The sequence below is a fragment of the Echiichthys vipera genome (genome assembly GCF_963691815.1).
Source record: "Echiichthys vipera genome assembly, chromosome: 22".
In the NCBI taxonomy this organism is placed as follows: Eukaryota; Metazoa; Chordata; class Actinopteri; order Perciformes; family Trachinidae; genus Echiichthys; species Echiichthys vipera.
The window spans coordinates 10,746,255-10,767,787 of record NC_139847.1 but is presented as its reverse complement, the minus strand read 5'-3'; the positions used below and the strand labels follow the sequence as shown (position 1 = coordinate 10,767,787).

Below are 21,533 nucleotides of genomic sequence, written 5' to 3'. Positions count from 1 at the left end.
AGAAACCTGCATGATCATTTATTTTCGATTTATTTTCATACTGCTACCACTATAAATGATGGCCAAACCTAGAAAAATAAGATCCGAGTTGTAATAAACCAAAATGATCATTTACAAGTTGTAATAAACCAAAATGATCATTTAAATGTTCACGGCCAAGGACCAAAATTACCAAGATGGCTAATTTAGCTCAAATTTGTTTTGTTTCTGGCTTTACTAATAAAGAATTCACAGCTTACTTAGGCCCTGAGCTTCCACTAAACCGCCTTTCCACTATAAAATGTTATGGCGCTTTAACAAAACCAAAACTAACACCTCAATACTGACTGCAACACCATTCAAAACTCAACCAAGTATTTGTCAGCCATTATAAAAGCTACTTGATTTGTCTAATTAAATGTCATTTCTATTCAGCTTGCGTTGTGGATAAAATGTAATACACCTATGGCCTGAAATGCCCCATTAAACTCCACAGCACTGTGTGACTTTCTCCGATATTTGCACCAACTTTAATTGAGTGCTTTTTTGACTGTTCATTCTGTCTGAAACGAGGGACACGACCTTGGTGCAATGTGAGATGATTACTGTGTGTTTCTTTCTGCTTCCCTGTGTGTGTGTGTGTGTGTGTGTGCATGTGCGTGTGCGTGTGCTTGTGTGCGTGTACGTGTGAGTTTGTTTGACAGCCACATTAATAGATACAGGTCCTTCGAGCCAGATGTGGCAGGAGCTCTAACCCTGATGCCTTAAAAGCAAGGGTACAGTAGACTATTGTAGCGTGTGTGCATGCAACAATACTGTGATTACCTGTGTATGAAAAAAAAAAAAGCTCAGATAAAATATTTCATTGTAAACCCACAATAGTTGCTTTCAGATCCAAACACAAGTCTTGGTAGGCTGTGACAAAGTCTCCCCAGTAAGCCTGCGTGAGCTCAGGGCAAGTTGAGCTTTCTTGCATCAGTTGAGCGCTGCGTTATTAAAAACAGTCTAACTGACAGACTCCCACACTCATTTTCTACCGGAGTTGTCGTGGCTCTGTGTTGACATCGCTCTCCATCATCCTCACAAGTATTTTTTTTTTTTTGCCTTCAACTTCCATGTCGGAGAATGTGAAGAGTGAAAGACTGCAGGTCAGAGAGGTGTCAAACGACCATAAATGGATGACTCTGTTTGTGTGTTAATCGCAATGGTTCAACGGGTCAAGTTTCACATTGGGAGGTCAGAGGTCACAGGTTAGGCACGGGTTATTGTGCATGTCAGGGGTCAACTGTTGAGGTTGAGCACACTCCAAACGTCACGACTGAACTCAGGAGAGTTTCTTTGTGTTTTTTTTTCTCTCTCTCTCTCTCTTACTCCCACAAGGGCTTTTGACCAACAATTACAGCTCAGTAAGGGCCTGTAAATGTTCCAACAGGTTAACCTTTAAAAAGACATTTAAAACAAATGACCTAGGAAAAGCTGCGTTTTTCCTCCTCTTGCTCTTTTCTTCCCCATCTCCATTAACAGTTTCCCTTGTTTTAAATCCAACCTGGAAAAGAATACTCCTGTGTCTTAAATCAATGACACAAAGTGCTCTCTCTTTCGTATCAACCCTTCTTCGACCCAAGTGAAAAAAGGTGTCGCTTGGATGACGCGTGGAAGATAGGTGCGATCCATTCACAGATTGTCAGCTACACATCAGGTTGACTCGGCTGTCAGCTTAGAGATCATCAAAATCTGTCATACTAGTTAGCCCTCTTCCTCCTCTCTCTTATCTGATGCGTCTCCATGAATGGACTTAACATTCCAAAGCGCCCATTAACGGGAACTAATCGGCCAAGTCCACGTCTGCCTATCCTGGGCTCCTTTTGTTGCAGCCTGCCCAAGTGGACACCTGAAACTGTTTGGTTTTGAGGTTGGGTGGGCAGAGGGTTAAAGAGTCTTGTGCAAGTGGAGACAAAAACAACAGTGGATACTCGGTCATCCTCTCTCCGTGAAGAAATGTTAGCTTACTGCTGATGGGTTGCCTTCGTGTAATAGTGCAGCTGTTCCTTTGTGTTTTATCAGTGATGGAACTTAAAGATCATTTTAAGGGTGCAGCTGATGAAAATGAAATGTTCAAAAAAAAAAAGACCAAGATGATATATTCAAATGGCTTTGAAATCCTAAAATGTCATAAAATAACTAAAAGTATAAACCAGAAAAACTCACATTAGCAAAGACCAGCAGATGTTTAGCATTTTTGGCTTAATATCAAAAATGATTTTCTATTGATCGACTTCAATGGCCCGACTGACAGCACTAAATATAGCTAATTTCGAGGTTTGTGTTAAGAGTCCGTTTTTTAAAGACTATGTAACATAAAGAGAAAAAATGCACATTTGTTCAATTCAGTACACACAGTGTGCTAATTTTGGCTCCAATTACTGTTACATTATGTTCTAGCATTTTATCCCATAATTGTCACTCATGGCCGCTGTTCAAAAGTTACATAGTCCTGCTTTAATTAAGTACTTGACATCGGAGCGAAAACAGCTGTATTACCAGATTGCATAGTGAGTGTAGCCAAACAGGGCCAGCAACTAATGATTATTTTCATCATAAAATACTTTGCTGATAGTGATCTGTAAATTGTAAGAGAATACATCAGAAATACCCATTAAAATGTCCCCTACAATGGACAACATAACAAGAAATTAGTTTCATCTAGAGCATTTAACGACTTTTCTAGTATCGTCTTTTGTTTCAGCTTTTCAAGCTAATCTTAAGCGGTTTGACCTTGGCCAAAAGGCTGGTGTTTGCACACGATTGGACAGTTGGACAGACAAGTTTCTCCTTGTTACCGTTCTGCCTGGCTCGCTCCTGTCTTTAGGGCTCTTCCCATGACCATAAACGGTCCTTCTGTTCAGAGATCTCAGGGTCAGGCTCTCAACGTATGGGGCGATAAGGGCTAAGGAGTTTGCCTACTGGGACCAAACTGGGCGAGCGAGAGAGAGAGAAAGGGCAGGATGAAAAAGAAGGGAGTGGTAGGAAAGAGGAGAAGAAGAGTGGCAAATTATAAACAGTACCAGGGAAGAGGGAGGGAGGGAAAGAGGGAGGAAACGGCTAGAGAACGAGATAAAGAGAGGGAAGAAAATAGGGCGGGACAGACGAAAGGAAGGAGGCAAGGAAATGAAGGGGAAGGGAGATAAAAGTGTAGTGAGGGAGCAGGAGAGAAGGGGGGAGGATGGATGGGGGGATTTGGAGAAACTAAATTAGATGAATAAGAAGAGAATTATTGACTGAAAACGTGTGCAGATCATAAAAGAAAGGAGGGTTCAGAGACGTTGTATTCTGTAAGGTGGGTAATTATAGCTTGTGAGTAAGCAATATTAAGTGGAGGTGATAGAACAAGTACATAAATACAGTATGACAGAGCAAGACAAGATGGCTGACACTGTCTCGACACAAACTCACACTTCCTTCACTGGCGTAGAGTATCAATAATTACAAAGCAAACTCAAAGTAGACAACTGAGGCCTTTTAAGGAAAGCAGCACAACACAGCATAAGAGACTTCACTCCTCACTCTCTGTCACTTTTAATAGTTTATATATAGCTCTATATAGCTATATGTTTAAATGTCTGGCACAAGTCTTCATCTCTTTCTCTCTTTTTTCCTCTTCTTCTCACATCAGTTTAGCAGGATCCTGTGCCAGCCGTTCCTGACGCTAAGCCTTGTTGTTGTCTTTTCAAATACCTCTTGTCGCACAGCTGACAAATGGCTAAGATAAGATGACAATTCCCCCCCGCGCTTTTATAAATAAACCCCTACCTATCAGACGCTTAGATGGAGCAGGGCTTTACAGTTTCTCTGAGTCGGTTTCTACTGGGTATATTAACTTATATTTCATGTGATAGCTTTTTTTTTACTGTGTAATTTTATTTTATTGTCTTAATCTACAGTAAATCTCTGTTTATATCGCCTTCAGCAATCCGTGAGATTCTTTCTATGTTTCCCCTGTTGCCCTATCATGGCCACTTTCCCCCTTAAGCTCCCCCCTGATAACGTTTCATGTCACGAAGCGTTAATATATGCCCTTTTCATAGATACATGTGCATGTACGGACCACACACATGCCCACACCACTGTGCTACAAACCGACTTGGCCTCCCTCCGCTTCTCCGTGCCTCTTCCAGCAGCAGCACAGCTCCCCACCTACATCTCCTCATGGAAAAGGTCACGCTGGACACATGACCTGCTATTTGAAGAGGACCTGGTGGATACCCAAAGCAGGCCAAGCACAATCCAATTACACCCCAGGGAGATACGGCGCATTTGCTGAACTCTGCTTGAGCGATATTCTGTTTCTCTTCGGGCGCGTGTAAAGATCCACTTACATGTTTATGGTCAGCCAGGAACTAGAATCAACAGATACCTTTTGGAGATTCAAACTCCTGCTGTGTGTTCAACTGGTACATCCAGGAGGGATAGCTTTGAGTATGATTTCAGGAAATAGTTATATCCCGCAAAGGAAATAGTAAAAAGGTAGATACTCTGTGTTCACTCATTTGTAAAAGTCAGGTGCGGTTTGACGGTGGACATCCAAAGCTGAGGAGGCTGGGCAGGTCTTAAATAAACACCAGTACGCTTGAGGGAAATTGACAACAAGGAGGTTAAAGATCGAGCTTAGTAAGGTCACTTGGTTAACCATGATGCATTCCATGTACTCACAATCTGTACTTCACTGTGTACTATTACATTTACACAAAAAAATAATTAAAAAATTCATAAATGATTGTTTTTTCAACACTGATGAAACTCTCTATTGTTGAACCTGGAAGGAGCAAAGCTTTGACACTTTTTGCTTGATAAATGATGTAAATGATTAGCTGATCATTCAAATTTGGGCCGCAACTAATGAATATTGTCATTATTGATTAATCTGCGGATTACTTTGCTTGATTAATTGTTCGTTCTATAAAATAGAGAAAAATGCCCATCATAGTCGCCTAAAAGATACCGTACACAATATTCAGAACATTAATATAGTAGCAAAGAACAATTTTCTGTGTAAAGATATGGTGGAGTAATGGTGTCCTGAGCAGAGCATGCAGACACTTTTCTTCTGTGTGTGTGTTGTAATTTGAGCTTCTCTGTTGTTTGTTGTGATAGAACCAGGTGTCTCAAACTGATCCAGTAAAGGGCCGCTGGGGCTGCAGGATTTCATTCCAACCAAGCAAGAACACACCTGATCCAAAAATCCAACTGTGTGAAGGCGATTCAGTTGGTTGAATAAGTCTAGTCAGGTGTGTTCTTGCTTGGTTGGAATAAAAACCACAGCGGCTCTTTACTGGATCAGTTATGATAGACGGTCCGGCCTCGCATGCATGTTCGTGAATGTTGCCACGAAAAAAAAATGTATAAAGTTGTTTTTTTCAACGACTAATCCATAAAGCAAAGATTTTCAATATAAAATGCAAAAGAGCAAACAATCACATTTTAGACATTGGAGCTTGAGAGTGTTTGCTATAGTTGAAAAATTACTTAACAATTAATTAACAATCAATATAATTGCCGATCTATTTTATTTCAACTGATCAAATCGATCAAGTCTTGATATTAGTGTATATTGGCTATTGGCAATGGCCGGTTGTTGTTTTGTGTGTCAGTTGTTATCATTTCATTCAGCTACTTTGATGGTCTGCCTCAGAAGAATGAGCTCCTGTTGTGCGACTCGGACAGGGTTGCCACTGCTGCGCACACACACCTGGGCGAATACATCAGCAATCTCCAGTTGCCGGGGTGATGGTGGGCGTCTGGAAATTATTAATAAATCGCCAAGCTCTACTTTGTATGATTAACTTTTGCCGAACTGCGTGCGCTCTGTCATGAAATGCTACCTTCCTGCTAATTCAAACACGCCTGGAATTTGTCACCTCACCGCAGTCATTATGAGTTAACTCCGCTTCACTACTCACTTAACACTACAAACATTCACATTACAATGGATCTGTTAAAACCATCTCACTTTTCCAAAATCAAATCTACTCTGAAGAGTCCTCCAGGTCTCTTGCCCATACAAGGCCTGGAAACCACAGCTGATGGAGACATATCTTTGACATTCGCCATGTCAGAGAGGGTAAGTCACCTCGACTACACCAGCGGGCGTTGAGTGCCACAGTATGTGAAAGCATCCAGAACACCTGATAATAAAGCTTATCAAACCAGCTCACAAGATTAGATGCTGCGGGGGCTGAAACCTGCATACCTTGTCTGCAACAAGACCATGTTTGGTGAGCACTGGTCCACAGAAGATAAACATTAAGCATCATCAAGCTGCAGTGTACAGTGATGATGGCGTGTGAGGTTGAGCGATGAAGCAAGCATGAGAAGCCAAGCTCGCTACGGCGCTTTACTGGTGCAAATCAGTGATCCATTGAGTCGCATACTACACTGTGCAATGGGGGGGGGGGTGCTGCTGTTCAGCATGTGAGAGTCATACTAACAAGGCTGTTAAAGATTGGCTCTCATAAGGTCATAGTTTATGGTTACTTTAGTGTTGTTAAGCACAAAGCTGTTTGGCATTTTCCATTCAGTGCTTCTATGAATGTTTCCGCACAGACGATCTGGACAGGAGAAGTGTTAAAAGACTGAAACACAACAGTTGAAAATGTCGCTTAGTCACTGGATCATCCATGAAGCAGTTTCATTGTTCTTATCTCAAACTCTATTTATGTGACGAGAATTAATTTAACCTCCATGAATCATGATGGGGGAAAATTGCAAGTCATACTCAGAGATTAGTCACATTATTTTTAGTCTTGTGCGTATTTTTGTGTGCACACCTGCCTGCAAAAGTATGTGTGACTGCACCTTTCCACGCTTGCTCTTATGTGTGAGTGTGAGTGTGTGTGTGTGTGTGTGTGTGTGTAAGGTGTGAGAACAGTATCCCCAACACTTGACGCTCCTCTGCATGCAACACACATCATTACACAAAAGATAAAGTGATGCTGTCTAACCTTACGTTAATTCACCAAGTAAATTTAAGTCCCCGCCGGTCTGGAAGGTTTCCAAACATTTCCACAACCATTAGATTAATCTGGCCATTACTCTGTGTGTGTGTGTGTGTGTGTGTGTGTGTGTGTGTGTGTGTGTGTGTGTGTGTGTGTGTGTGTGTGTGTGTGTGTGTGTGTGGACATCACAGAAATTTTCAAACTGGGATTGAAGAGCTAGAGCAACTGATGATGATCCTCGACTGATTATTGTCGATTAATCTGCAAATTCGTTTCAAGATTATTCCATTAAGTGTTTGGTCTATACGTCATAAAGTATCAATTACTGAAAATACTAAACGGCTATCAAAACAGTTGAGGATTGTAAGGTCATTTTCCGTCGATAATCGTCTATTAAGGGACCAATTGTTTCACAGAAAACAAAGCTGCTGTACTGACCAATGTATGAGAGGATAGTTGGAAATAAATCAAGTTATTTTAATGTTTTGTCCTCTTTGCTTGAAATGATAATAATCTTCCAGTTGAGGCAAAGACGTTGAGCCGTGTAGTGATTTGTCGATAATCAATCAACCGTTTAAAGGCAAATGCTGGTTCCAGATTCTAAAATGTGAGACTTTGCTGCTTTTCTCTGTTTAATACAACTTTGAGTTCAATATCTTTGTAGTGTGGGCCAGCATACGGTATTACAACATCAATTCAATTCACAGACAAGATAAGTGTCAGATTATTTGTTAATCTATGTTGACATTAATCATTAGTTGCAGCCTGGGGGTCATGTGCTGGTACATACAGTATACAGGCTCTGATATACTGCAGTACCACACTGAGTACATAAGGTCACAAGGTGAATGAACCGAAACTCTCCATCTTGTTTCCAAGAAGTCAGGTCTCTACTCTGTTTCTCATTGCTGCGGTGCTACAGTTACTCCCTGCATCCATAGTTACCTCAACAGTGGACCAAATATGGTATTACATCAGGCAGGGTATGTTTGGCTATTCAGTTACAAAGTGACGAACAGTACACTGAGCCTTAATCGAATTGCTCCAAGAGAAATATCTGATATAATCCAATATACCTTTCTTACATCACTTGGCTGCGGATGTGTGGAGCTCTGAAATAACAAGGCTGTCGTCTGACACGGAGACAGCGCCGTGCCAAAGAAAACCACCTCACGCAAAAAGCACAACTTATTTACAGAGAAAGAGGTATTATGCATCCGGACTGTACGATGTTCACAGAGGAAGAAATTGGGCTCTTATTTGGCATGTTAGAGAGAAAATACTTTTTCACCATTTGGCTCACTTTTTTTTGTTGCAAAAACGATGGTGTGTTAAGGTGTAATTAAGTCATATTGGCGGAGAGGCTACTCTTGCCTGACTGTAATGCAATAGGTCTGGGTAACAAAGACTTATTGCGTACATGTTGCAGCAGCAGTTGTTTGAACTTCAATTGCTCCCTCAGCTTCAGTGAAAACTAATTTGCTCCTTGGCCCTGAATTCCCTTTACTAGCGCTTTTCAGTGTTGTGTGAAGTCTAGCTTCATGGTACAGTAAGCCAGGACTGGCAACACTTTAGTCTGTGCAGGTAACTTATCATTATATCCGCAATATAGGTATTCAAGGACTACGTATTATTCATTTATCAATGATGGAGTCCTGCACTGTTTCTTACTTTTTTGTGGGTACATAGTGTAAAAAAAGAAGAAAGAAAGAAGCACGCCCCCAGTATGATAGTTGACAAATATGAAAAGAGAAAAATATGATAAGTGTTAAACAAAAAATGAAGGGGATATTAGATGGCAGGTGCACACTTTTGTTAATTAAAGAATGTTACACTCCCTTTAGGGTAACCAGATAATAAATGTTATGAGTGCGCAATAAAGTAGGTCCAATAATATAACACTTGCAACTTTTACAAGGTAAGACACTCGGTTGCAGCACATAAAATGTTCCACTAGACAGTTATTTTACACCACTAGAGAAAGCTCATATGAATGCTATAGTGATACAGTAACAAAGTAGGCTATGGTGGTCGAAAAACACGCTATTGATGTATTGATAAGACGTCGTTGCGGGTCACGGACCGACCTATTTTAATGAAGACAGCAGGTAAGTGCTCTCGTGCGGGTACGTACCTCCTCTTCGTGGTTGGTGAATTCACTCTGCTCGTTTTCTTTCTCGGTTTTGTTGTTATTCATTCTGAGCCGGACTCTTTTCTCACTTTCACTCGGACTGTCTTCTTCTTTATTTTCGTTTCTGTCGCGCTCTGTTCGTTTCCGGGACCCAATTGTTATTTGGTTTTGTTTTGGGTTTTTTTGAAAGAAAAGCACCCTCCGACAGACAACAGTCCGCGTGCGTCCGCCTGTCCTACTGACCCGAGCTTCCCACTAGTTTGGCGACATCAATGATGCGGAAAGATTTCTTTGTTGTTGTTTTTTTAAGAGGGAAAAAGTCAGCTGGGAGTGCTGCTGTTTCTGTGCGGTCGGTGTATTCCTCAGCATTCCCTGGAAAGCTTCTCCGGAGGCTCTTGTTGCTGTTCCCCCGAATGAAACACGGTAGATGTTCACTGGACTGCGCTGCAGGCAAACTTCTCTCTCCATCTCCGCGTGAGGGAGGGAGAGAGGGTGGGGTTTAGGGTGGGGTAGTGGGAGGGATGCACCGTCTACGGCTGGGCTTCGTCAAGTTTTATCAAGTGCTGTTCAGAGCTCCAGTGGAAAACCAGTGGCAATTACCAATCGCTTTTTAAGAGCAGCTGAATGTTATTTTAGTCACTGCAACATTCCTGCAATAGTTATTAGGCTACAGTGTGATTTCTATCCTGCCCTGGCTTATGCTTTAAAACAAACATTCATCTTTTATACTTCTACACTGTACACAGGGTACTTATACCATACATTGTTTTAACCATGAGTGTCACGTCCTGTTTGAGTGTAAGGCTACGTTTACGCGGGGCCGGCTATTTTCATAAAAACCGACATTTCACCGTCTATGATTTCAAAAATAACATCGTGCAAATCTGTGCGTTTTCACAAAAAAATGTGTTTACACGAACCCGTGTAACTATGCCGTAGAGAGCATGCTAATGGCAGTGTTTAGAGAAGCTCAAGCCCACGTTAGCCAATGACTCATGATCACAACAGCCAAATGAAAATGGAAACAAAGGTCGCACCTGTGACGCAGGGGCAAGTTCTGGGGCATACTCTGACGTCGGCTGCCGGGAACTTTGTTTTTTTTTTGTTTACATGCAAATGTGAGACCAGAGTTTTTAGAAAGAATCGTTTTCAGAAAGAATCGTTTTCAGAGAGGCGAATTATCCATTTGCTTTTCCACAAAGGTCACAAACGCAGGGAAAGGTCTCTGTTTTCAAAAATAACCTTGTACGTGTAAACGGGGCCTAATAATATAAATGTAATGTATTATAGAAATAAGTACCTGCCAAATATTATGTTAAAGCTTGAATATGTAGAATCTTTATTATAAAAGCTGTATATTTTAAAAAAATTAAAAAAATACCCATATACACAGAATGAAAGTATTTCTTTCCCATAAAAAAATATATTTAGTCTGAATTAATATTTTTATCTTTCTTTTTTGACGGGTTTGACAATGACTTTCTGTCATGTTTTGTTTCCATTGTAGCAGCCAATAGCGGCCGGCAGGGTTGCCAGGGTTGTCTGTTGTTGGGCTACAGAAACAAGGAATCGTTTTGAGTTGATCGCTAGCTAATCCATTACACACCACTCAAAGAAAGACTTTCAGTTGAAGACTGGCCAACGTTAAAACTATTGTAAAATTAATTGATTAGTCCAAATTAGTCGTTACCCTGTATGATTCATCACTGACATGGAGCGGGCTGATCAAACGAACCTAGCTTTTAGTCTGCATTCCAACTCCAAGTTTATTAACTTCTGGTCAATAGACACCTGATGCCAAAACATTGCATTTGTAATCTGACTAATCTGATTACTATGATTTTACAGGGCACATATGGCTTACATTGTAACTTAAGAGTTATTTCTGTTTTTGTATGCCTTCTTTAAATGTATTTTATGAGGTACTTTCCTGGGAACATTCCATACAATTTTATTTACATGTGAACTTGAAAAGTCACGTAATTTTTCTATATCTCAACCTGCTGACTGTTTAACCTTCAAGCTGCATTACATGCTATCAGTTTCGGTCATAAATCTGGCATCACAAGCTGTACCCTGCACAGTCAGGAGTATTTTCTCTTTCTCTCTCTGTCTCAACCTCTTGAAATGTAGCCCTCAGCATAATTCATCATCTGTAAAGAGGTACAGAGCGGTAGACAATTATCAACCTGACTGTTTAATACATTTCACGTGGCGTGGCTCTTGGTTTATCACTTCGTGGCCCCTCCGAGTAGTTTTGTGGTTTCGGTACATCTCCTCGCACACTGATTACGAATATTTCTTTCTGGATTTACAAAGGCCGTGGCAGGTTGTGCATGTAAGGAGGTACTGGAGACAACACCTACATTGCTCAAGATTTTGTATATGATAACAAGCTGCGCTAATCCATTGTGAGCTCACCCAAGACTATTTGATTTATTACCTTCGAGTTGGGCAAAAGCCAGGCCCTGGAGCTATGGAAGTGATGTCTCAACAACAGTGGAGATGAGCAAACACTCAAAAGTTTGGCGCACCTATTATTGTCTACAGTGCAGGGTGCAAAACAGCCTTAAAAGCAGCGATCAGGTGACAAGGCAGCCCTTGAACGCCCCCCCCCCCCCCCCCCCCCACAGTTTCAAAACATTTATTTTGAGCAACTGCCTCTCTTTGTATTTCGCGATGAAAAGTTCAAGAGCTGACAGTAGTGGAGACTTTGACTATATGTTGCATGACATTTATTGCGCGGGACAGACGCTCGCTTTTTATGACAGCCAGTGCAGAAAACAGAGCAAGTCACTTTTGCTGAACTTGCACCTCAAAAGCAACAATAAAAAGGAAAACCAGTCATTGTGAATCGGTCGCAGAGATTTCTACTCTTTCCCCTCCCAGATCATGTCTGTATCAATTACACTGCACCTGAAGCATACACAATGAAGGAGGGACATGGCTGATTCTTTTATGCTGATGAGAAGCAGTTTGAGATGAGGAAAGAGGGAGGAGGGTCTCGGAGTCTTCGAAGCAGATAAAAATGGAAATGTTCCCCTTGCTGCTCAACACCCCTGTATCAAAGCTTACTGCTGGAGTCTGGGGAGCAAGGGGGGGTAGGAAGGAGGAGGAGAGGGTAGGAGTCGGAGAGGGAGAAAAGGGGGAGATGTCCCAGCTGTGTTTGACAGGTCTCAGGGCTGAGCTGTGTGGTCTGATGCTCGGAGAGGGAGGGAACAAAAAACACACAGAGACACACACGCAGAGTGGGGGAAGGAAAAGAGGAGCAGCTAGGAGACAGTCTGGTCACGGTGTCCTGGCTAACATGTCAGGGAGCTTTGACACGGTCCAGCCTTACATGAAGATATCTTTGTGTTATCCAGACACAGCTAGTTTAACAAGATGCAGTAATGTTGGCTGGTTAAGGAAGTGAGTTGAATGTTTGATAATTTCACATTATGGACAGGAATAGGTTTGGGAAATGTGCCTATTTGCTTTCTTGCGTGAGGAGATCTACACCAATGTCATGATTGTTCACTGAAGCTACAACCAGCAGCTGGTTAGCTCAGCTTAGCATTAGTATCCACGGGCCGGATGCCTGGGTCCGTATTCCCATAAATAAATCTAAAAAGGCTTAAAGTGGCTCCTGATTTAGGAGTCATTCTTTTTTTTGAGAAATGAGTGTGTCAGTACTAGTTTTAGGACTTTAGTCAAAGAGTATTTCAGAAAGCCTTTTAGCACTAAAAGCAACTCCTTGATCTAAAGTAGTCAAGATGACTCCACAGATGTCCACGGACACAGAACACAAAAGTATGCCTGAACCTTAACTCCCAAAAGACTATAAACAGACTTGCTAGCAATTCTTACCTTTCTGGCATTTTCACCCTTTTCTTTTGTAAACTTTGAAACTCATCGATATTAAATTCTCAACAAATTTCTGATCAAAGTCTGACCAATCATTTTATTCGGTCCGAATAAGCTGCATGGTTATCGTCACATATTTAGCATAATGTTACAAACATTAAAGTAGAAATCTTCTCTATATATAACGCCATAATGTTTAACCGATCTTTAAGACATCTATTGTTATTGCTATTGTTGATCTATTTGTTGCACAGATAACAATCATTTCAACTATATTGCAAGACCCTCTGCTGGCACAAAGGCAGGGCCGAGAAAAAAATCAGTTGATCCAACATCATCTTCTGGATCACTGACTCATAGCAGAAAAGCCAGCTTGATATGAGCACAAAAACACAAATCTATCATGACACAATGTCGATGTATTGACCGGTGGTGGATCCCTGAGGAAGGACCCCCGCGGTTTTTGCAATCTGCTCAGTCTGCAGTCAGATTAGAGATGTCTTGCTTTTCCCCTTTCACTTTTTCTTCGCATTCCTGCAACTCAGTATCAAAGCAAACTCCTCACCACTGCTCTCCATGGTCACTAACTTCCTCCAAAACAACCGAGAAGAAAAAAATTGCAGTAGAACAATGTTGCAATCCATCTAGAGGTCATCTGTAAAAGCAACAGGCCTGCATGTAGCCCTGACAGCAGCTCTGGGTTTGGCAGAGCAACACACTTCACCCTTTTGAGTGATGTGGGGTAAGTGGCTCTCATTGGGCTTAGAGCCAGGCCATTCCATTCCTTTGACTTACTGATACACAGCGTCCCTCCCTTATGCTTAGTGGCCCTTGATCTTCTTCTAAGATCACAAATGAGCAATTTGTGGTCAGATTGACCCACACTAATTGGCCCAGAGAGGCTTGGTGCTTTGTTTGAGTTTGCTTCACAACCAAAGCTCTGTTTCTTCAACCTGTGTGTGACATAGAAATCATATTAAATGACATTACCAGCTCTTTTTTTCATTGTCTAGGTTGTTCTCTTTCCTTTCTACCATTTCAAGCGTGTCTGTACAGTCTGCGGGGATAGGATGCCATTTGCTGCAATAAATTCCTATGTTTTAACAAGACTATGAGTCTACAGCCATGCTAGCAGCTCTGAGAGGCTGTACTTATGAGCTACGGTAGATGCTAACATCAACTTGCTAACATTCTTACTGTCCAATCACAATGCTAACATACTGATGTTTAGCAGGTAAAATGTTTACCATCTTAGTTCTAGCTTGCTAACATTAGCAAATTTGGTCTACGAATCAAAGTTTGGACAAAAAACATTTTTGATCTGATGATGATGCTAGAAAGAAAATCAGGGGCGCACCAAAGTTGCTACCATTAATCCTGAGTTGGATATGAATGTCTGTATTAAATTTAATGGCAATCCATGCAACAGTTTTCGGGACATTTCATTCAAAGCCACAAATGTCAACCTCATGGTGGCGCTAGAGGAAAAGAAGGGGATCACCAAAGTCAGTGGGTTTCATCATCTGGGAACATGAACATCTGTACTATGAACTGTATCAAATATGGACGTAGTCTCCGTGACCATCACCCATAGGTTTCTGAAGAGCAAAAATGGAATACAGTTGCTATGAATGGAAACTGTACTAAAAGCTTTCATGGTTCAGGCAGAGAAAGAGTTGAGTAGGGGAAGAGACCATGCTAAGTATGTCTCCTAGGCTTACCATTCCCAGATGTTGACACAGGTCTATGTAATGGACTATAATGTTACCTTTGAATGCTTTTGAGTGGTCCTAAAATGTATTGAAGCAGTCAAAGGAAAGAACGTAAAGGTACGTCTTCTCTGTTGTTGTGCAGTGTGGAACCAATAAAAGGTTAAACTTTAAACCCTGAGGTCTTTGTCTTTCCCCCGCCTTTAATCTTTATTGAACAATGTGTGTGTGCGTAAAAAACAAATGTGTATTTGCTTCCTACTGTTCTCTCTGTGTTTTTCTCTGTGTATTTGTCTGTACTGACATTGTATTTAAATCTTGTACCACCAAGATTTTCTTTTTGCTACATCTTGTACTTGTCATGTCAAAACCACAAGTGCATCCTCTTGTGAATATGGTTATCTGTATAGATTTTCATGGCAATCCATCCAATAGTTGCTGACATTTCAGTCTGGACCAAAATGGTGCACCAATCGACAGACACTCCCATTCACGGAGCCATGCCGCTACCGTGGCTAAAAAGGCCTGACGTCCAGTGTTTCAGGGTCCCTGTTGTGATGAAATTAATTATATCTGTGGGATTGCAATGGAAGTCACTGCGGCCTATAGGTCACATTTCACTTTTTAAAGGTGGAATGGACCTGGAGGCAAAGGTCAGCTGTCAGAAAGCTTTTATCCTCTTTCCAACTGGTGGCCTGGTTGACCATGACCGACTGTGGTGGACTACACCCAGACTTGAACTGTATACTGCTGGAAACACAGACCATAATAGTGTATCCTTTTTTTATAAAGTCATAGTTTGATTTGACTATACATGGTGGAGAAATGTGAGTTTCAGTCACATTGTTACACCAACTTCCTCAGTACCCAGTGCAAAATAAATCTCAAACTACCCTCTTTGTTTATGATAAGATATTATTGACTCTTCAGAGAATGCTGCTTATTGTAGCAAAAGCCAAATATTGACTTGAGATAATCCTATGAAAGGAAAAGCAAATACCACTGTGATGTACAAGTCCCTTTAACTCGCGAATGGAAGCTGGATAATTCAGTTTCACAACAGTACAGTAACGGAGGGGTATAAATAACTGCGTCCAAATATAGAACAACATTTGAACTTCCTCTCAAATTCCTGCCATGAGTTGCTATCATCATAGCCATTTTGCCTCTCTAAAAACCTAGCGCTTATTAAAGGCCACACTTGCCCCCCCATGAGGCCCTTGTCACTCTCCACATCCGTGCAACTGTGCCCAGCATCTGTCTTCCTTGTCATATTAAGGTAAACTGACGCTTTGGCAGCACCCAAAAATAAGAATGATGGTTGTGAGGAAAAAAACAGAACAAGTGAGAACAGAAAGGAGCCTAGACGTGGCCTCGGCTGCACTTCGCTGCTGAAATAATTAGCCCCTGGTTGATGTGGACTCCTTGTGGGACTCCACCGTGACATGTTCAAATGAGTATTGGCAGCATGCGACACCAGCTGTGGGCCTCCTACAGGGAGCTGCTGTACTGTGCAGTGCCCTGCCCACTGAGCACGACACAAAGCCTTCAAACTCTGAAGACCAAGAGCATTGGCCTTGAGCTTTTTTACAGCTACAAGAGTTTAAAGGAAAACAACTGCAATAGCTGAATGTTTTTATGCCAGGTGTTTCAGACTGTTATGTGCCACTGGCTCTCCATCACACACATCTATCCGCACCCAAATCTGCAAGGCTGTGGCACAGATGGGAGCACCACCCAAGGGGCTCAGATGTGAGGAGGGGAGCACCAGGCATTATTCAGGACCATGCTGCAGTAGAAATGCAAGTTACTACCCTAGCCGTGTCAATTATAATAAACCAGGCTCTGTGTGGAATTCCCATGGCACTGATTTGGCAACCCCAGTGCGAGGGCACAGGACTAGCTACCACCAAATCTAAGATAGGGAATACCACACCCAGAGTTATCTATGTAGGCATAATTGGTGCTATTTGCACTTGGTAAATCAGCTGAATCACTAATGCATGTCATTTGTCGTGACTATTTCAGACCCATAAACTTGATTTTATGACTATTTTTAACACAAGAAACATATCATATTGATATATTTAGTCCGATTATTAATACATGCCATTTTATATCACCTGATGAAACAAAGCCTTCAGAGCAGACTACAGAACAAACAAACAGCTGCTCAATAGTCCCTCCTTGTGGTCAAATATAAAATAATTTGAGTAATATGAGCTGAAACACAATTTTATAAGAATCTTTATTGCAATCTTTTTGTACCTTTATTGGAACAAATATAAATACATATGAGCATGATTGATTTACATTACAATGGCAATGGCACAAGAGATTTACTATTTCAGGTCCAAATGTGTCATAAATAGTTGTAATATGGATCTGAAAGCAAAAGTGCAAAACCAGAAATTGTCACGTGTTTAAGAACAAAGAAATGTGATGTGAGTGTGTGATGGCCGTTTCATTGCCAGAGGTATTCCATTAAGGAACTACATTAAAGTGAAAGACAAGTGCAAGTTGAGGGAATTGAGTCAGTGTGTGGTGCGGATGCTTGCAGGAGGTACAATCCCTCTGGATCCAACTTCATGTTAGTTTCTCACAGGTGTGCTGTTTCCTTTGACCGTCTTCTTCAGGTGGTGATAGTTGGGCAGAATTTTCATGAGGAAGTCGAGCTGCAGAGTCTGAGGCTGCGAGATAAAAATAAATAAAAAATCCTTTCCCGGTTACACAAACCTGCACACAAGCAAAAGTTTGTGACTCGCAGGCATAAACAAGCATCGACAGAGACTGACCTGTGGCTTTTCACTCTGCACACGGCGGCAGTTTGAACCGTACACAACCGTGTTCTCTGGCAGGGCCTCACACGTGTTGACCTGGCAGCACGCGCCAATGATGCATCCACTGGTCAGGATCACGTTTCTACCAAGATCAGCTGGGATATAATATGAGCAGAAAGATGCATTTTCTTAGAAAAATACACTTAAGGGATATGGAATTTGGGATTGGCCAATCTGATGATATCCCCTGTTGGACAGAATAAATGGATCAACTTCATCATACTGTTTATGCCATCTATAGTAGTATGTCTGGGTCATCTGGTTCAGAAAATCTACTATGATAGTGTATACTTACCCTTAGACTCAATCACATTGTTGTCTCCAATTTTCAAAGCTTGAGAGACTGTGACAGAATCATTAAGGATTCAAACCTGTGAATAGGTGGTGGAAGAAGTACTGAGGTCCTTTATTTTAGTAAAAGTACCAAGACAATAATGTAAAAAATACTACATTATATGTAAATGTGTTTTACTTGAAAATGTTTCTGACGGAAAAGTATAGTAGCTATAACTTATACCTATTCATATTCTATCAGTAAAATGTATCAAAATGAAAAGTTCTCATTAGGCTGACTGACTGCTGCCAAAGTGTTGTATTTTTAGACTACATTATATTGTGCTGTTGTTTTCACTAGCATTTCATGTTGTAGTTTGTAATTATGGAGCCAAAGGTATGTAAACATAACATAAACATGTATTTTTTTTGTATGTCAAAAGTAACTATAATTCAAAAAGTATAAAACATTTTATTTTGCCATGTAGTGGAGAGAAGTTGGAGTAAAACCAAAAGAAAAGAAATACTTACGTAAAGTACAAGTAGCCTACCTCAAACCTGACTTACTGTAAATGGACAGTTAATCCAAAAAATAAAAAACAAATACACATAGATGTCTGATTTCACTTGAATATAATGGAACTATAAGAAAATTAATTTGCTAATCCGCAGACCTGGTTGTGAGCAGTTTTCTGGGCACTATTTTCTTTCTACCGAACTACACTCTTACAACCGTATCACCACGCAGATGTAAACATCAATGGGCTGTAGCACGAAGCTAGCTCCGGTGAACTCACACCAAAACAAGCTAGGTTGGTAAATAACACTACAGGTAAGAGGAAACAATTGTATTTTTTATTTTGGGGTGAACTGTAGGGTAAATGTAGAGTACTTAGTAACTTCCCACCACTATGAATTAGTAGGCTATTTTTTAAAAGAGAACATATATTGACCATTATAACCATATGCCGAGTGGGACATTAACAGCTGGAATAAACTTATCACTGCTCTCTGGTGGACAAACTGTAGGTTTATAAATGACCTCAAACACGTCTTTTGTATTTCTGTAGACACATTCAGTCACATGTCCATACTGTTATAAGTATGTAAAGGATACCACATCCAACTTCAAACACATTATTGGCCCCAATTGTCATGGTTTTTGGCTCCACTCCCTCAGTGTCTGGCATGATATTCTCTGGATAACTACAGACAAAAACACATAGATAAGGTGAAACTGTGATGATCAGACAGGGAAATTATGCTGTAATAATAATAATAATAATAATAATACACACACTGCAGCCTACCTGTTAATAATAAGAGCCTGCTCCTCTATCAGATTACCCTCTCCAATGATAATAGGCCCTGCCTCTGCTATGATCCGTGCTTTGGGGTGGACAACTGTTCTAGCACCTGTAAAAATGCAAACATGTCGTGTCTTATTGGAGCATACAGCTGCTGGATAAGAAATGAGACAAATGGGTGCTACTTATTAGTTAAAAGCGATTCTCACCAATGGTCACGTCTCCTCTTATTTCGCTTTCAACACACACAACAGCTCCGGATGCAACTTTAGCACTGCGAGAAAATGGATTATAAAATAATAAAATTAATGAAACACTATTACTATTAAAGCTGCATCACAGGCAGAATAAAAAGCTGATCATCACTGGACTGTTACAATGTCAGCAAAAAAGTATCTTGGTAATTACTGTCTGTGCGACCTATATATAAATAAGGGTGTTGCCACCGGTGATTTTGCAGGATTGTTATTATAAGTTTAAACGACATTTTTTTTCTTAGAGCTTAAATAACTCATAATATAAAAGGTTAACGCCGATCAAATGTAGTTATCTACCTTTTCTGTGCCATGATTTGCTTGGCGTCTGACATCCTCGCGATGGTGAATAAATATATCGATAGTTGATTATTAATCCTGGTTCAGAGTTGGAGCTCAGGGTTGATTACGTTTGTCTGGAAAATAAGTAAGCCTGGGATTGTGCTGCCCTCTACTGTATTTTTATGGATACTGCAATGAACAGGTGTTAATATGTTTAAACGATAACTAACCTGGCCACACTGAATATTTATCTTAAGCAACAAAGGAGTTTTACATCAATTGTATCTAGGTACAGGGCCTATAAATCACCATTCATATTCATAAACTGAAAGTAATATCAATATACTATTTCTGTCTTTTTTTTAACTGAATTATTCCATTTATTCATTTCACTACTGTATAGTGTATATACAGTATACAATATATACACGTGCCACACATGGACCTGGTTATCTGAATGAATAAATACAAAAATAGAAAAAAAAATAGCTTGAATATACTGTAAAATGACTTTATGTTTTTGATATAGACCCTACATCTTTTACTCTTATTGCAGTGTCACCATGTCTCCTGCAGGGTGCATTAAATACCAATGAATGGGAACAGATAGAGCTGTTAGAACAAATCAGTTACATCGACTAAATGTGCTTTTGGAGGAAAATCACACCGCTTAATATCGCTCTCTCTCTCTTGGTGGTAGTGTAACTAAAATAGTTTAGTTTCTTCTATTAATGGCCTACTGAACCCGCATATCGCTTCCAAATGCCTAGTAAAAAGGAGTCAGTCAGAAAGAAAATTTCACTGATGTGATAATAAAAGTGACCTCTGTTGCAGCAGCAGGTGGCCGCTTATTCTGGCCGCATAATCCCGTTTTAAACAGTTATTTTAACAAATGCATTCCCTCCTAAATGGGATTTGAATTGTGTCAAGTCGACCAGAGTTCACTATAATAAAACAGGAAATTGAACAATACCCTGTTTTCGGAATAAAATATATACTTGCCTTGTATGTTAAAAAAAAAATCCCATTAGTGCTCCTATTATACGGCCTTATCAAGTTAATACTTTGGCTATAGTCTTGTATGAAATGTAATGGTTCCTTCTGTTAAACTGAATGTGAAAAATATCTTCTCCCATGGTGGAACGTTATCAAGTTCATTTCCTACTTAAATATTTACATTGTATGCTACTTTTTACTTCTACTACACTACAATTTAAATGAAGATATTGTACTTTAACAGTCCCGTTTATTTATCTCACAGCTGTAGTTACTTTTCACTTACAAAAAATATTATCAGTTTATAAATTATGATACATCCTTACAGATTAATCTACCCCTCACTGTATAGGCCTATTACTAAAGGGCACATACTCCTTCACGACTGAGACATATTCCTAAAGTATTATATTTTTAGAATTGATTGGGGTTATCATAATTTTTTTTTAAACAGTAAAAATAAAGAGCCACTTTTCAACCTCATCATTAAAATACCAATTACGCATTAAACACCGGTTTGGGTGTATATATATACATACCAGTCGTGATCTTTATTTTGAAATGAAGTACCGGAAGTATCACTCCTCATTCTGTCCGTTTGACGCTGGTTGAGTTTTGAAGGAGAGCGAATCGTCTCCTCAGCTTCTTGAACCAAAAGTGAGCAGCGGACGGAAGCACCTGAACCTGCCTTTTTTAATTACATTGTCGCTTGTTTGAAAACTAGTCAATAGTCCAAATACAGCTTAAAATACCCTTAAAGTACTGTTAATATGTAGGTAAAAGAATTCGGACTTGTTTAAACCGTTGGATAACTGTATTTCTTTTCCTGAGCTCGCACACCGGGGGGCTGACTTTGTGCGGTTTAAGCTCTTTTCCCCCCGCAACTTTGTGGAAATATGTAACTGTGATAAATGAACCTGTAAC

General features: G+C 40.4%; 2 protein-coding genes across 3 annotated transcripts in view; both read right to left on the bottom strand.

Moving 5' to 3' along the window:
• LOC310964038 (RNA-binding protein with multiple splicing-like) overlaps positions 1–9,516 on the bottom strand; it is a 34,753-nt gene extending 25,237 nt beyond the window's left edge. For both annotated transcript variants that reach the window (XM_083937019.1, XM_083937020.1), the window contains exon 1: positions 9,106–9,516. In XM_083937019.1, coding sequence (XP_083793145.1) covers positions 9,106–9,168 — 63 coding nt within the window. In that variant the 5' untranslated portion in view covers positions 9,169–9,516. The remainder of the gene's footprint in view (positions 1–9,105) is intronic.
• A 7,550-nt stretch (positions 9,517–17,066) lies between these two features.
• Positions 17,067–19,678, bottom strand: LOC310964324 (dynactin subunit 6-like). Its single transcript, XM_083937407.1, has 7 exons — positions 19,632–19,678; positions 19,287–19,351; positions 19,081–19,186; positions 18,888–18,976; positions 17,793–17,840; positions 17,453–17,592; positions 17,067–17,347 (listed from the first exon to the last, which is right to left on the bottom strand). Exons 1-7 carry the CDS (start codon positions 19,664–19,666, stop codon positions 17,249–17,251), a joined length of 582 nt encoding a protein of 193 aa, XP_083793533.1. The 5' UTR covers positions 19,667–19,678; the 3' UTR covers positions 17,067–17,248.
• Between the last annotated feature and the right edge of the window lie 1,855 nt (positions 19,679–21,533).

Excerpts from the sequence above, each read along its gene's own strand:
- LOC310964324 (XM_083937407.1), bottom strand. The coding sequence starts at position 19,666 with ATGTCAGACGCCAAGCAAATCATGGCACAGAAAAG. Across the intron at positions 19,352-19,631 it reads CAAATCATGGCACAGAAAAG|TGCTAAAGTTGCATCCGGAG; the intron begins GTAGATAACTAC and ends ATTTTCTCGCAG. Across the intron at positions 17,593-17,792 it reads CAATGTGATTGAGTCTAAGG|CTGATCTTGGTAGAAACGTG; the intron begins GTAAGTATACAC and ends ATTATATCCCAG.